Source organism: Drosophila bipectinata, chromosome 3R (assembly GCF_030179905.1).
Source record: "Drosophila bipectinata strain 14024-0381.07 chromosome 3R, DbipHiC1v2, whole genome shotgun sequence".
Lineage (NCBI taxonomy): Eukaryota > Metazoa > Arthropoda > Insecta > Diptera > Drosophilidae > Drosophila > Drosophila bipectinata.
In genome coordinates, this window is record NC_091739.1 from 18716667 (window position 1) to 18733419 (window position 16753).

At 42.5% G+C, this 16753-nt stretch overlaps 2 protein-coding genes across 2 annotated transcripts; one reads left to right on the plus strand and one right to left on the minus strand.

Annotated features, from left to right (window-relative positions):
* Positions 1–6690: 6690 nt before the first annotated feature.
* TBC1D5 (TBC1 domain family member 5) lies at positions 6691–12135 on the plus strand. The gene is made up of 6 exons (XM_017249141.3): positions 6691–7576; positions 7638–7734; positions 7801–7943; positions 8005–8147; positions 8209–8558; positions 11470–12135. Exons 1-6 carry the CDS (start codon positions 6870–6872, stop codon positions 11986–11988), a joined length of 1959 nt encoding a protein of 652 aa, XP_017104630.2. The 5' UTR covers positions 6691–6869; the 3' UTR covers positions 11989–12135.
* Positions 12076–16729, minus strand: Su(var)3-7 (Suppressor of variegation 3-7). The gene is made up of 5 exons (XM_017249140.2): positions 15775–16729; positions 15030–15596; positions 14602–14967; positions 13611–14543; positions 12076–13555 (listed from the first exon to the last, which is right to left on the minus strand). The coding sequence occupies exons 1-5, from the start codon at positions 16557–16559 to the stop codon at positions 12487–12489; spliced, it is 3720 nt and encodes a 1239-aa protein (XP_017104629.2). The 5' UTR covers positions 16560–16729; the 3' UTR covers positions 12076–12486.
* Between the last annotated feature and the right edge of the window lie 24 nt (positions 16730–16753).

The window sequence follows — 16753 nt, forward strand, 5'->3', positions numbered from 1 at the left end:
CTCAACCTTGCCTCCTTATCGACTCCATGCATATTCAGTTTATATTTTGACGAACTGGTCACAGATTCTAATTAGTTTTGTTCGCCAGACATTTCCCTGCCTCGTGGCCGACATTTAATTGCTGTTTAGTCCGCCCAAATATTTGGCTGGCAAAGTGACATTAGCGATAAAGATGAGCCAATTATTGGCTTGGCCGGCTAAGCTCGGCTCGTTCGACCCTTTCGGTTCTTTTGGAATTTTTGTTTGGGGCTAACTGGGCAAACAGCCATTACCGCATAGCAGCTTAGCCGGGCCAAGTACTGTCGGGTCTTCGCACCAACAAAGAGACGCTAAGTTCAAATGAGTTGTGTCTAATTTTGTTTAGTGGCGGCCACTAAAATTGTTTGCCATCTGCCAGGCAAATGTGGTGTCAAAAACCCCTGGCCGAAGGTCTACCATCTTGTGGCAACTTCCCCGAAGGTCACAATGGGGCATCAGTCATCGGCAGTGCACCGCCAAAGTATTGCACAGTGGTTCCTTAGTGGGTTACATATGTAGCCTCAGTGACGGGGCTCCAACCGGTTTGGCATCACGTTTTCCCAGTTCTGTTTTCAGTCTGCCAAGTGATTCCCAGCCCAAGTGGGCTCTAGTCGCGTTAACAACAAAATAAAAGCCGATCTAGGCGAACATGACTAGATTTTATTGCTTTCGATTTCAATCAGCATAATGCGTCGGATTATTTTCGACACGTGCCTACTAAATAGTCATTAAAACACCATACTTGTGGGTCACTAACTGAACGAATAATAAAATAATAATTGTGAACCCCACACCCATCGGAAGTAAAGTAAATTAAATTAAATGCAATTTTTACACAAATAAATGCGTCACAAATAATAACATAAAATAAAAACTAAAAAAAATAAAGAATTTGTCAGAATTCTAACTCCCTTTAAATTAAGACTTCAAATTAGAGGAATTTCCTGTCATAAAAGTCACAGTTTAGTGTAAAAATATTACAAAGTTTTAACATGGGCTTGGAGGAAAATTACTCATACGCAAAGTAGTTTTTAATGGTAGTATCTTTCAAAGTAGTAAGAAAAATATGAATATTATAAAGTTGGTAAATAGTTAAATAGCTTACACAGTATCTGTAAATAAATAATTCAATGATGGAAAGTTTTTTCATATAAAAAATACCCTTTAACGATAAATAAATTAAGTAAAACTAGTTACACAAAGTATTGGCTTAAGCGGTGGTATAAATGGTGGAAATTTTGATTTCAATGATATTTTACATATACTATTATTATATTAATTAATCATAAACTGGTAGTTTTCAAAGTTGATAGGTTCACTGTGCATTTAAGCAAAAGTATGAAGTCAAGAGCCGAAATGCAGCTGAATGCCATTGAATGCCTTCCTTAATAAGTTCTTACACATGGAAATGTTTTTTAAAGATTAATTTTTAAATACTATACGTTTTAAGATATTTTCTTAAAACGGCATACATATGTTACTTTCAAAGACTACGTTTTGGTCATGAAGTCAAATGTGTTTTGGATAATTATTTTAAATAGCAGATATTATTTTTTCTTTTTTCTGTGCAATTGCAAACGTGTAAGACATAGTCATTGCGGTGTTTGTGGTTAAAACTCATACAAATGTGACTTGCAAAACGCCAGTAGCATCTTGAAGTTGGACAGGGAATTGTGTGTCGTGAGGCTCAGATCCCAAGGTCGTGTTCATGGCGAGTTCTTGAGTTCTCGAGAAAATTGCACAATTGAGTTGAGAGTGCTGCAGGCACGTTTAAACGCCTGATGGCTCATGTTAACCTGACCCTAACCTTTTGGGGCGTACCAACGCAACTTCACTTTAAGTTTCAAATTAAATTTCACTCATGAGGCAACTGTCGGGGGTGAGTTAAACTGATGCGATGCCCGAACTAATTGCAGCTAATTGAAATGCACGGCATTCGACGACGACAACAACGTATGTTGCGAAAACAGTGTTGAAATGACGCAGAGTCAGGCCAAAGCCAAAGCGATTCAAGAGCAAAGTGCGTGAAAAATCGAATCCAGATGCCGGCCAGGTGATCGCTTTAACCAAATATTTATGCAAATGCCAATTGTGCCGCAGGAAGAGCACAATGTCACGTCAACACACGCCTCAAATGTGCCATGAAAAATAATAACAAAATCAAACAAAAGCCTCATTACATATCCCCAGCGACGTGTACACTGTACAGTGTACACTATACCCTCCCATACAGATTTAGGCGCAAAAATGGGTTCGGATAAGGAGAACAACCTAAATGGTTTCCCATGGACTTTGCCACAGTCCATTCCTCCTTCCCCGATCCCAGACTCGATCCCATTGTCACATGTCACAACGCGAGCAGCACAGAATCTGCATAAAATGTAAATTGAGTTCGTTTTTTTTGTTTATTTTGAAGATAGAGTTCTCCCGGCACACGCGTGGCGAATCTTTTGGCGATTCTCTAGCCATCCGACTAGCCAATTTATCAAACATTGCTTTTACGACTTGGAGGTGCTTGTCAGGCGGAGTACAATCCGAATCCATTAGGGTTTAACGCAAGATAATAAACCTGTACCCCTATTTTTAGAGAATTCTTTTGGCCTTATGGCCCGCGCTCATTCATATTAATTCCCGTGGTCAGCACGTTTTTAGGTTTATTTCTTTTTGAATTTGAGTTAAAAAAAAAAGTTATAACTCAAAACCATAGATATTTAATGTTTTAAAAGACATATGAATTATCTTACAATCTAACAATCTACAAATAACAATTTTCATTTATGATGAAATTTTACATTTAGTTTTATTTGTTTTTTACTAGGCAGTTGAGCTTACCCTTCAGCCAAATTATTAAATATTAAATGACCCATTAAAGAAAATGAAATTAACTTGTTTTGGGTGGGTTGACATTGAATGAAATACTTCAAAGAAAAAACCTCAGTTGTGTGCAAATAAAAACCAGGTTTATGAGCCATTAAGGCTTGTTTACAACATGAAAACTTCAAAGTCCCTGTGGAAAAGAAAACCCCCAAGATCAGCGATATAACCCTAAAATATTTAAGCACTTCACAGGGCATTGCCCAGTCGATGCCTAGAGAAGGGGTATTCTTTTATTCACAAAAAGCATAAGAATAAGTAATGCTAAACATTGATAAGCCATAAACACGAAATGAAGACCGCAGAAATTAGCAAATTGCTCACGTGCTTAAAACTTTTTCTCCTCGCCCACACCCGAAAATATTTCGGGCTTTATTCTTTTTTTTTTGGGTTTTCTATTTTGGCACTACGACACCCGGTAGCATAAGCATATCCGTACACTCCAGGCCACAGATTCTCGGCCCCTGGACTGGGGAAGTTGGCTTAGCTGACCAAGTTGGCAAAGAACTCGTCACCAAGTGCTCGGGTCTTTTCATTAACAACTTGATCATGACCAGCATCGGTAAGGCCGAGAGCCTGCTTAGAATTCTGGGGGAGATCAGAAACCTGATTGGCGTTTTAAAATGCCTTCGCCTGGCCGCAGATTTATATATTTCGGGGTTTCTATTCTTGACTCTTGGTAGTGTGTAAGTGAATTTGCATAAATATGCATGTATATTTGAATGGCTCCGATTTCCACTGGTAAGCACTGGTTGCCGACCCGACACTCAATCCGTTCCTGGCCCTTTTTCAAAGCTCTTTCAAATCAAAACAGGTCGGGCAGCCCCATAAACCAGGGGGTCGCATATTTACCACCCATCTAATCAAAGATATGAGTCAAGTTTGCTTCTAAAAATATTCATCATAAACTAATCAAGATCTTTTGGAGACTAAACGAAGAATTCCAAGAATTAAAAAAGCATTAAATTAAAATAATTTAGACAACTGCTAAAAAGGACAAGATCGGTTAATAGACTAGGCTAGGAAAAGCCTCACACGAACCGCCTTATACCGGAATATATCAATATAATCGATTTATTTATTGCAAATCAAATTATTTAATAATTCTTTGAGACAAACCCAGTTTTGGGCAACGTGAGGCCAAAGCCAGGTCTGAGCTCATGGGATATAAATAAATATAATCCGAGAATCATATATTTTGTTCTTTTCCCGGTTCCTATTTACATTTAACCCCGTGACCTTTGGTCAAGGTTTGGCTCCTCCAATATTTGGTTTAATCGTCTTTAAATTCCCCCGCCTCATTACACATTACGGAGCCGGTGGACACAGACTTCCGGTTTAAAGACTTCCGCATAGATGTAACAGTAAACAAGTTGCCGATCGAACCTCTGCGGCGATCAAGCTGGCCCAGCAATAAAAATATGTAAATGGAAACAAAGCCAAACAAAAAGGCCAATGCTGCGCGAAAATACACACACACTATTTTGAAGCTAGCCTCGTGTTAGTCTACACTGCAGACGATCAAAGCATTGGAGTTATAATGTATATTAAAATAAATATTGTTGATCTTCAAATACACTACCTTTATGACAACATGACGTATACGCAATATTGAACTCAGACTACGAAGAAAACATGTCGCCTGCTTTATATTATTCGTTACGCGTCGTATGCGTTAACTGTTTAAATAGTTGAAAAATTCTATTTAAACCTAATTTCAATAAAATACTTTTCGTTTACTTAGACATTCAAGGCCACTTTTAATTTATGTCTAAAATAAAATTGTTAGCTCTTTGATCCAACAAGTCCAAATAGTCCAAAGTCCTCTCCAGAAAGAGCAGCCAAGAAAAGTGAACCCCGAAATCGATTGCTGTCTCGACTTCGTCTTCAGTTGGCTGATTAAACATCAGGAAATACAAAATGCTAAGCAGGCAAAAGCAAATTGTAACAGGGCCCAAAGTCAGCCGCGAAGCAAACGAGTTCTCGGGCCAAAGGCAACGGCTATAACGCTTTTGATAAGCGGCCAAAACTCGTTCGCATTTGGACCGTTGCACGAGGTGGGGGATGGAGAGCCAAAGGGTGGAGTGGCGGGGGTCCTAGCCAGGTAGCCCCATTGACTGATTATTGCTATTAATGCGAATGCGATGCTGCGAGTTGGCCGCTTGCTGGTTTTTGCCATTTGCATTGACATTGACTTTGACCGAGAAATTATAAATCGAAGCCAATGTGACGCATACTGGCGGTCAATACACATGAATGTATGCATCTGTATAATATGAATTAGTATTCGAATTTGGTGGGCTTTAAATTCTGACATTTTTATGCAACCACCACATAACATATAATTTGAATACAACAAAGCAATGCATTTTTAATAACGAATACAAGTACTTTATGGAAAATGGGTTCCTGACATTCGAGTGACAGTTTATTTCCATTCAGGTGATCCATCAAGCCGCTGCGAAAAGTACTTGAACCGAGCCCAATTGTTACCCTGGACATGCTCCATCGATTCAATCAACCTCCAAGACATGCAAGCACCCAACCACCCACCGCAGATTTTTCGGCAATCGGTCAAAGTCAATGGGTCAAAGACGCAGAGCGTTCAAGTTCAAGCCCCAAAGAGATTAGAAAAATTACTTAAGACTAGATCAAAAAACGGCATTGACCGTCATGTCATGGCACACAATTAAAATTAGAAAACTTTTGTAGCCATTAGCCGAAATCAGTTGGGTTTATTGGCAATATTTAGCATAGCTTTGCTCAGAAGTTTCGACCCCACCAAAAAAAATCCAATCGAATACGATGCGGTGTATCCAATGGATGCGACCGTCTTCGCATTTCGTTATTGTCTTCTATTTCCTGGTTCGCCGACGAATATTTCGCATTATCTTGAATTAATTGTTGCATATTATAGCGACAAGCATTGACCTCAATTGGCGAGGGTGCGAATCTGTGTTAGTGATAAACAAAGTTTGGATACTTTGGAACCTACGTGAAGCAGAACGCGCAAATAAATGCGAGTCTTAAGTTAATAATGTTTATTCGATTTCTTCTCATTAAAAACGGATATTTAAACATAACCAAAATTGAACCATCATCTATCAAAACCAAGTCACATGTGAATACATATCCGCAAAGAACTTGTTATTAAGGGAGGAAACCTGAATATGAAGATCTATCTTGAAGCCTGAATATAAATTGTTAAATATTTTTCATCTCTAAATGATGACAAGCAGCAAACATTTACGATTCGATGATTTGACATAAACTTAATTCGATTCCGTTCCAAATGGTATTTAACTTTATCTGCACACCTTCGCCTCTGAAAATCACTATAGAAAATGTAAATTCTTAACTAATATAGAGTATGATATCTATAAAATTTTTATTAAGAAACAGAATTAGTTCTAAGAACTTGTGAAGGTACACCTTTTAATTCGTTTTATATCTTTAATAAGAACATATATTTCAACCCAAAACTTGTTTTTAGTATATGTATTTACATCCAAGTTTTAAATAAGCTTGTAACTATTTATCATTCCTTTAAATATAATACTATAAAGATGTAAAACATGAAGGACCGATTAAAAAATAATTAAATGTTTTTTAATATTAAAATGGTCTTTTCTCACAAATGCTGTATTTTCGAAAAATGGTCAATAAAATTCTTATGAATAAGTACTTTTAAATAAATTTAAAACCGTTAAAAAAGGGTAGCCAATAAGGGCGTTGCCACGTTGAGGAAAAAAGGAACAGCGTTGCCAGAGTAGCTATCTTTTCTTGCATAATTTACTTATACCAACTCGGCCACACTGCTGTTATCAGCCGAATTTAATCAACATTTCTCATTGTTTGTGTTTTATTTTGGTGCCTCCTCTCTCCCGCCACTCCTCTTCTTTGAATCGGCTCATTGTCATGGCGACAGAGAGGTTCTCCATCCCAGTCCGCATTTAAGGGACTGTCAGCAACGAGCTATGACTGTGCGAGGAATTGAAGCCATCACGTTGAACGGATCGGTGGGCAAGGAAAGTGTGAATTTGAGCGACGAGCGGGGCATTCCCGAAGCCGGAGCAATGAACTCAGTGGAACGTTACCGACAGGAGTGGGCCCAACTGCTTAGTACTCTCGATGGCGAGCCAGAAACCCTGCGTCGAGCTGCATTCGCCGGCGACCTCAAGATGTCAAAGTTCCGGAGCATCCACTGGGCATTGCTACTCAGAGTTCTCACCTCAGAGCATCGAAGTTGGATCAGTCAACGCCTTCAGCAACGAGTGCGTTACGACAAGTTTCGAACCGACTACGTACGCAACCCACATCAAATAGCCCTGGACTGCAACGACGATCCTCTGTCCCAGGAGACGCAGAGCGTTTGGAACCAGTATTTCAGCGATCAGGAGCTCTTCGCAGTCATACGACAGGACGTGGTTCGCACGTTTCCGGGCGTTGATTTCTTTCGCAAGCCCCTGGTGCAGAACGCGATGGTCAACATCCTGTTCTATTACGCTCGGGAGCATCCATACATGTGCTATCGCCAGGGTATGCACGAGATCCTGGCACCAATCATCTTTGTAGTGTACAGCGACCACCAGTCCCTGTTGCACTTTAGTGAGCTTGCCAAGACAGACATAAATCCCACGCTGCTAGACGTCCTGGATCCAGCTTACCTCGAGGCGGATACTTAGTAAGGCACATACAAAATGCCTATACAAAAAACCACTAATTAAAATGTATTATTTTTAAAGCTCTCTATTCTCTCGGTTGATGGCATCTGTAGAGTCGTACTATCGCGTCTCAAATCTTGTCTCGACGCCCGGCGGCCACATAGAACAGCGCATTGAGGTGTGTCGAACCCCACACCAGATTTTCCATCTGTTTGTATCGCATATCATTTAATTTCGATTTCAGTCCCCCGGGGAAAACGAGCAGCAAACAAAAGCGGAGGTTATCAGCCAGTTGAACTTTATACGCGACAAGATACTTGCCAAGCAGGACCAGCATTTGCACCATTATCTCCAGAAGATGGAAATTCCGCTTCATATATTCGGCATGTGAGTAATATGCAGGAGTTTTAAATACAATTTTCATCCAAATCTTATATACATCTTAAAGACGCTGGTTACGCCTTCTTTTTGGTCGGGAGTTCATGCTGCTGGACCTGCTCTTGCTTTGGGACGCAATATTTGCCGATAGCGACCGCTTCGATCTGCCCAACTACATTCTGGTGGCTATGCTGGTGCACATCCGTGATAAGCGTGGGTATTCCCCAATAGTACTTCCTAGCTCTGACAAATTTAGTAACTCTTCTGATTGCAGTGCTCCTTAGCGACTACACCACATCTCTGACATATCTTATGCGCTATCCGGGTAATGTGGACGTCCATTTGGTGCTGCGCCACGCACTTTTTATGCTGAACCCCAAGGATTTTGATTATCCGGCCAACGCTTTCACTTGTGTGTCCTTCACAAACAACTCGGCGGGTAAAGAAGCAATTGTGCCAGCTGCCCGACCCCGTACCGTTTCGGAAACCTCATCAGTGGCAACCACCGGTAGTCAGATAGATCGGCAGATTACCTATATGCAGGAACGCAATGCGGCAGACTCCTCGGCGCTAGCCAAACTACAAGACTCTCATCGGGTAGCCATGGACGGGTACCTCGAAAATGTGGGTAGCCTTTCTGAATTTAAATTTTCTTATTTTAATACTCTTGGAGAGGGAATAATAATTTTAATCAAAAGTGTGCAACTCAGTGAAAGAGATATCTCCGACCCTATAAAGTATATATATGTATTCTTAATCAGGATGACCATCTGAGTTGATGTATGCATGTCCGTCTATCGGTCTGTCTGTGGGCCAACCCCATTTTCACGAAAAATGGGGAAAAAATCTAAAAAATATTTTGTGCCAAATATATTTTTAAAATGCCAAATGGTGGGGAATCGATCTAGAAATCGTTTAAGGTACTCCGCTTGAGAATCGGATAAGAATTGAGGAAGATATAGCCATCACTGTGGGCCATATAGGGGAAAACCCCATTTTTAAGGGATCCCATCAGAAAATTGGACAAAAAATCTGAAAAATATTTTGTCTCAGGGTTTTGATGCAGAAAGGTGGAGAATTGATCTAGAAATCGTTTGAGGTACTCCGCTTGAGAATCGGATAAGAATTGAGGAAGATATAGCCATCACTGTGGGCCATATAGGGGAAAACCCCATTTTTAAGGGATCCCATCAGAAAAATGGACAAAAAATCTGAAAAATATTTTGTCTCAGGATTTTGATACAGAAAGGTGGAGAATTGATCTAGGAATCGTTTAAGGTACTCCGCTTGAGAATCGGATAAGAATTGAGGAAGATATAGCCATCTCTGTGGGCCATATAGGGGAAAACCCCATTTTTAAGGGATCCCATCAGAAAATTGGACAAAAAATCTGAAAAATATTTTGTCTCAGGGTTTTGATGCAGAAAGGTGGAGAATTGATCTAGAAATCGTTTGAGGTACTCCGCTTGAGAATCGGATAAGAATTGAGGAAGATATAGCCATCACTGTGGGCCATATAGGGGAAAACCCCATTTTTAAGGGATCCCATCAGAAAAATGGACAAAAATTCTGAAAAATATTTTGTCTCAGGATTTTGATGCAGAAAGGTGGAGAATTGATCTAGAAATCGTTTAAGGTACTCCGCTTGAGAATCGGATAAGAATTGAGGAAGATATAGCCATCTCTGTGGGCCATATAGGGGAAAACCCCATTTTTAAGGGATCCCATCAGAAAATTGGACAAAAAATCTGAAAAATATTTTGTCTCAGGGTTTTGATGCAGAAAGGTGGAGAATTGATCTAGAAATCGTTTGAGGTACTCCGCTTGAGAATCGGATAAGAATTGAGGAAGATATAGCCATCACTGTGGGCCATATAGGGGAAAACCCCATTTTTAAGGGATCCCATCAGAAAAATGGACAAAAAATCTGAAAAATATTTTGTCTCAGGATTTTGATACAGAAAGGTGGAGAATTGATCTAGGAATCGTTTAAGGTACTCCGCTTGAGAATCGGATAAGAATTGAGGAAGATATAGCCATCACTGTGGGGCATATAAGGGAAAACCACATTTTTAAGGGATCCCATCAGAAAAATGGACAAAAAATCTGAAAAATATTTTGTCTCAGGATTTTGATGCAGAAAGGTGGAGAATTGATCTAGAAATCGTTTAAGGTACCCCGCTTGAGAATCGGATAAGAATTGAGGAAGATATAGCCATCACTGTGGGCCATATAAGGGAAAACCACATTTTTAAGGGATCCCATCAGAAAAATGGACAAAAAATCTGAAAAATATTTTGTCTCTGTGTTTTGATGCAGAGAGGTGGAGAATTGATCTAGAAATCGTTTGAGGTACTCCGCTTGAGAATCGGATAAGAATTGTGGAAGATATAGCCATCACTGTGGGCCATATAAGGGAAAACCACATTTTTAAGGGATCCCATCAGAAAAATGGACAAAAAATCTGAAAAATATTTTGTCTCAGGATTTTGATACAGAAAGGTGGAGAATTGATCTAGGAATCGTTTAAGGTACTCCGCTTGAGAATCGGATAAGAATTGTGGAAGATATAGCCATCACTGTGGGCCATATAAGGGAAAACCACATTTTTAAGGGATCCCATCAGAAAAATGGACAAAAAATCTGAAAAATATTTTGTCTCAGGATTTTGATGCAGAAAGGTGGAGAATTGATCTAGAAATCGTTTAAGGTACTCCGCTTGAGAATCGGATAAGAATTGAGGAAGATATAGCCATCTCTGTGGGCCATATAGGGGAAAACCCCATTTTTAAGGGATCCCATCAGAAAATTGGACAAAAAATCTGAAAAATATTTTGTCTCTGTGTTTTGATGCAGAGAGGTGGAGAATTGATCTAGAAATCGTTTGAGGTACTCCGCTTGAGAATCGGATAAGAATTGTGGAAGATATAGCCATCACTGTGGGCCATATAAGGGAAAACCACATTTTTAAGGGATCCCATCAGAAAAATGGACAAAAAATCTGAAAAATATTTTGTCTCAGGATTTTGATGCAGAAAGGTGGAGAATTGATCTAGAAATCGTTTAAGGTACTCCGCTTGAGAATCGGATAAGAATTGAGGAAGATATAGCCATCACTGTGGGCCATATAAGGGAAAACCACATTTTTAAGGGATCCCATCAGAAAAATGGACAAACAATCTGAAAAATATATTGTCTCTGTGTTTTGATGCAGAAAGGTGGAGAATTGAACTAGAAATCGTTTAAGGTACTCCGCTTGAGAATCGGATGAGAATTAGGGAAGATATAGCCATCACTGTGGGCCATATAATAGACTGCTTTTCATCCTATAGCTGTGCTCCGTTATTCCGTGTTTTTTTTGGAACACAGATTTTCAACAGATTTTATTTTGGGTCGGACTTTATGATGCGACTTACCGAATTCCATAAGGGTCGGTCGACTGATTGAACAATCTTCACCGCAAGGGTATATTACTTCGGCTTCGCCTGAAGTTAGCTTTTCTTTCTTTTCTAATTATTTATGTCTTCTATTTCAGAGCCCTGAACTCCTTCGTCTGGAGTTGAAGAACGCCCAAACGGTGATAAAAATAGCACGGAGCAAACTGCAAACGTACTTGGGAACAGTACGCCACCACGTGGCCAAGCAGGCCAATACCAACGAGGAGCTTGGCCGAACGCTGGACAATATTGAAGAGCTGTGCAGCTTTCTGGATGTGAAGTGTATGTTTCCGCTCCATACCAGATCCGCTCCCATTGATCAGGCTCTAGAGGCCAACGAGCAGAAGCAAATCAACAACTCCAGCCGGCCAAAGAAGGTTTCGCCTGGGGCTTCTCCCACGGTTACAGGGCCACCACCTTCAATCAGCAGTGGTGGCTATGAGCTGCCCGAGAATGCCTTTATGCACAGTTCCATGCGACGACTTCTGGGAGAGCTGCGGGAAATCGAGCTATCAACCATCACCAGCGACGAGAAGCCGGGCACCGATTCAGCTTCAACCCTAAACGGTCTTCCGGCAGCGGAGCCCCAGCAGCGTCACCCGAACTCACTAAGCTGAGCTGATACTTCTGAATCCTCTCCAATCGACTGACCATGAATTTAGACTTAAAACAAAAAAAAACAACCACCAAGTGGTGAATCAAAATAATTGAAAGACATACAGTTTAATTATATTTGGACTTCGCAAAAGTCAGTAAACTAAATAGGTTGATCCAATATTTTGAGTGCTTATAACAATTTTAAATTATTTTTACTGGGCGGGAATGTTTCTCAAACAAAACCCCGATGGGTTCGAAAAAAAAAAGGAAAACATGCAATTCTCCAAACAATTAGATTCATTTTGGTGGTCAAACTAGAAAGTGTGGATGATCGTGTGCATATTTTGTATAAATCTAGAAAGGATCGTAAGAAAAATACGTTTTTGTCTTTAAACTTAAAACTTTTGTAACATACACAAATTCCGAATCAGAATCCGCCTGGATTAGGGTAATTAAATAAATGACAGTGACGAACTTAAGAGCTATAAATGGGGGATTAACAATATATACTTTAAATTCTATGGCCTGCGGTTGTGGTTCATCATTCCCCTATATGGAGACAGCTGTGCTCCATTGCTGGTCAAATTGTTGCGTATCATGGGTGAAGATGATTGGAGTTGTTGCTGAAGTTGCGGATGTTGTTGCATTTGCTGCTGCATGTGCTGATGTGGATGTTGTTGCGGCGGCTGCAACTGTGGTTGTGGCATTGGTTTTGGTGAATTCATAATCTTGGAGTTATTATTATTGTTAACGCGTATCTGCCTCAGGGTGGACACGGCGTTGCCGTTACTCAAGTCTGTCGGTTGGTTTGAGGTTGCCTCTAATGAATGCCGACCGTTGATGCGTCCCATCGAAGTGAGCTTGTCTAGTGGCACACAACGAACAGCCTCCGGATCCTGTCGATTCGTCAACTTCACTTGGGTATTGTTCAGCATGCGCCGCAGGTTCTCTGCCACCTCGTTGTGGTTACCATTGAGGGCTACTGGGTGAAAAGTTCCTGTACTTCTCCTGTGTTTTGGGTGGCTTGCCTCCGGTTCATTGTTGTTTTGGGTTTTTTGATCATCATCGGGTATGGTTATAACATTGATCTGCCCTCGATCTGGATTAGGTGCCTTAGCAGCTACTGGAGATACAGCTGGTGGCGATGATTCTGTCGCCGATGCAATGCCGGACGATCCGGATCCAGAACTGCAGCCAGGTAAAGCGGAATTTCTTTGCATGGCTTTGACCTCCAACCCGCACACTAACTGCATTATCTTGGCCTTTCCTTCAGCCGCCAGATCGGCTGGCAGTGCTTTCATAGTGGGAGCAATACTATCAAAAAATAGATCCACTACATGTCGTTGCTCTGGAGCTTTAGTGGAGACATCATTCGATTGAATTGGTGGAGGGGGCGCTGCCTCCCGCTCGAGGGTTCTCAGGCGTGAAACTATGTCAAAGGATGAACAGATCATGTCCTTGGCCATGTCTAGCTGGCTACGCTCATCGTGCCGCTTCCCCATGGAGTCTCGTAGAGCGCGCAGAATACGGCGTACTTCCATCGACCGGGAACGTTTAGACGGGGGCTCTGCAGTACTGCCATCGGATCTGGAAAATATTGTAGGTTAGAAGAGGATGCATTCTCCTACAGATAAACCCTTACCTTAGACTCAGATCGGCGTCACTCTCCTTGTCGACTTCCATGCCGGACTCCGGCACCTCGGCCTCGGCAGTAGCCTCTGAGGTGGAATGAGATGCCGCTGGAGGGGGCACAGCGGCAGCCTTTTGCCTTTCGAGGTTTTCGGAGTGCTTACGCGAGGAATCGTGCTGCCGCAAAAAGAAAAGCTTGATGGGCAGACGGGTTTCACAAATGCGGCAGTGGCAATGGTTCTCGTCGTTGGAATCAGGTTCCAGCCAATTGTACTTGGCCTGTAGCTCCGCCATGGCTGCTTTGTGCTTCGCTTCGCCAGTTGTTAGCGCAGCAGCTGTGGCCACCGCAGCAGAGATGTTATCAGAGTTCTTTGAAGACGCAGGCTCAGGAGAACCTGCTCCGGCTTTCTTGCGTTCGATGCGCAAGCGAATGTGTCGGCTGGAGCGTTGGTGTTTCGAGGCAAACTTTGAGGTCGGTATGAATACCGAAACTTCACAGAGCTTACACCATCCATAGTTGCGCCGCTCCTCGCTCTTCTTGTACGAGAGCCACGGAAAACGAGCCTTCCAAACCATCACCTTACCCTTTATTGTGGCCGGAATGGGCTTCGCGAAGGCCTTGGAGGTAGAGGGTCTAACCTGCTTCAGTAGTTTTTCGGTGTCTACGGTGCCAGAGTCCGTGTTGCTCTGTTCCTCGTCCTCATCTTCCTGGGCATCTTTCTCAGCCGGTGGCAAAAGCGCCTGTCGAGCCTTATACTGCTTTACTAGCTTTTGATGTCGAGCGCTGAACTCGTGGCGCGCCTTGGCGGCATCATTGTGGAAACGCACGCGACAGAACTTGCACAGCTGGATTTTTCTATCCTTGGAGTAGCAGAGCCACGGATAGAAACGAATTCCGGCACGGATTTTCGCCTTTCTTTGTTCCCCGACGTTCCTAGAAGAATTCCTGTAAGATATTCATGTTTTTTACATAATCTTTTGAAAGTAATGACAGAGAATCTCACTTTTTGGCTCGTTGTGTCTCGGACCAGTTGTCGTCGGTGACGTTGTTGTAGTCCTCGCTGGCTTCGGTATCCGAAGGAGCTCCTATATCGGCGGGTACTTCGAACTCCCCATCGGCCACCGGCTCTTCTGCCTGATTCGCTTCATCATCACCTTCTTCAAAGATAAATTCGCGGGTTGCCTTGGAGGAGCCCACCGCAGCTAAGTGCTTTTCCGATTTCTCGTGATTCTTACGCTTTATTTCGGAGTTTCCGTACATAAAACGCTTTTGACAAACACTGCAGTAGGCGATAGTGGGCTCTTCTGGATCAGCTACCATCCAGGGATGAACATCGGCGTAGACCGACCAGATGCCGCGTTGCAAAGGACTATGGAAGTAATGAAAATCGTAAAAAATAAGACTTATATTGTAAATGAAATAAATTATTACCGCTTCTGTTGGTTTTCTAAAGTATTCTGACAGTGTATCTTGGCCTTGCAGTGGCGCAGGAAGCTAGTGATGACCATGCGGCAGTTACAGAGAGTGCATCGGCACTGCTGGGGACTGGTATCTGGAATGAGTTCGCACCACCGACCAGGATCATCGTTGGCATTTATCTCGCCATTCATCATCACAACAGTTGTATCTTCCTCCTCCTGCTCCGGTTCACCACTCGGCTGCTGTTCCGATGATTGTTCTCCTGCTTCAGCGATGCTACTCCGTTTTCGCTTGCGGTTGGGTTTATCAGACTCGTACTGTCGGACCGCCTCCAAATGACACTTGGAAGCCTCATGCCGCTTCCGCAAATAAACAAACTCCACATTCATACGCACGTTGCACACTCGGCACATACCGACAGTTCCTGTCGGCTGAGCTCTCTCCAGCCAGGGATGCCAGCGGAGCCAGCGAAGCCAGTTAAAGTTGTTGAAGGCTTCGATCTCACTTACGCGCTTCTGCTTCATTGCGGCCACGTAGCTGTTCGTTCCGAACTCATGCTTCACTTCGATGTCACTGGTTCTGTGGATAAGTTATGAGAGTTATATATGGTTCTTATCATCAGAAAAGCTTTAGTCTTGCAGAGGTCTCTTTCTTTAAAACTACAAGGAAATACAAGCTTCGGGGGCTTTGTTTATCAACTTATAGATTGAGAACCTATTACCCATCAATGGAAAGGACAAGTCCTATTTATACTCACGTTCCACGCGCCTGCTCCTCGCTCTTCTTGAAAGCAACGTAGTTGCACTCCCGCTCCTGATGGTATAGCGACATGTTATGTTGCTGGATGTGCTTGGAGCGGTTGTTAACATTGATGTTCATGTTGCAGTAAAGACAAAATGCATAGGTGCCATCAGAGTCTTCGTGCAGAATCCATGGCCAGCGCTTCATCCAGAGAAGCCATCGTTTGGCGCGGGGCATCTTCTTGCGGGTGATCAGTGACTTTTCATTACTGCTGTCGTCCATACTGAAGTCATCTTCGTCGTCCTGGCTTTCGGCGTCTTGGGTATCAAGGCGTTCCAACAAACCCATCGGATCAGCGTACGAGTGATTGCTTTCTGCATCGCTGCTGGGTTCCGTCTTGGTGGAAACGTTGTCCCCCTCCGGTTCTGGCTCTGCTGGTTGGTTGTCATCTAGTGGCTTCTCATCAGGATTGTTAAGAGCCGATTGAAGCTCTGCCACCATCGGAACATGATCCTCGTCAATGTCTGTATCCACCAAATCGTGCTCTCCTTGCGCCGGCCTTTCTTCAACCCTTTGGTCATCATCGTCATCGTCATCCACTAAAATTACCATGGGTACCCTTTCCTCAGGCAAGTCCTCTGCTATAACTGAGCCTTCTACATCCATGATTTTCAGCTCGTGATCCGACGACGCCGCAGAAGTCTCAATATTGGCATTTTCGCTACGATTCGCAGACGCCATTTTGTCACCGGTATCCGACGCTTCGTTAAAATGTTCGACCTGGCCGTTTTCCACTTCCATTTCTAGTAGCTTAATTAGACCAGACGGATACTGGGGCGGTATCAAAAGAGTCCGGAAGTCACAGCATTCGTTTTAAATTACAAGAAACTTGAAAAATTAGAGTACAATGAAATCAGCGGAGAGCGGTGCTGGTCGAAAACAATGTTCGACAACACAAAAAATACCAGTCTTAGAAACCGCGCAAAAACAGTGGT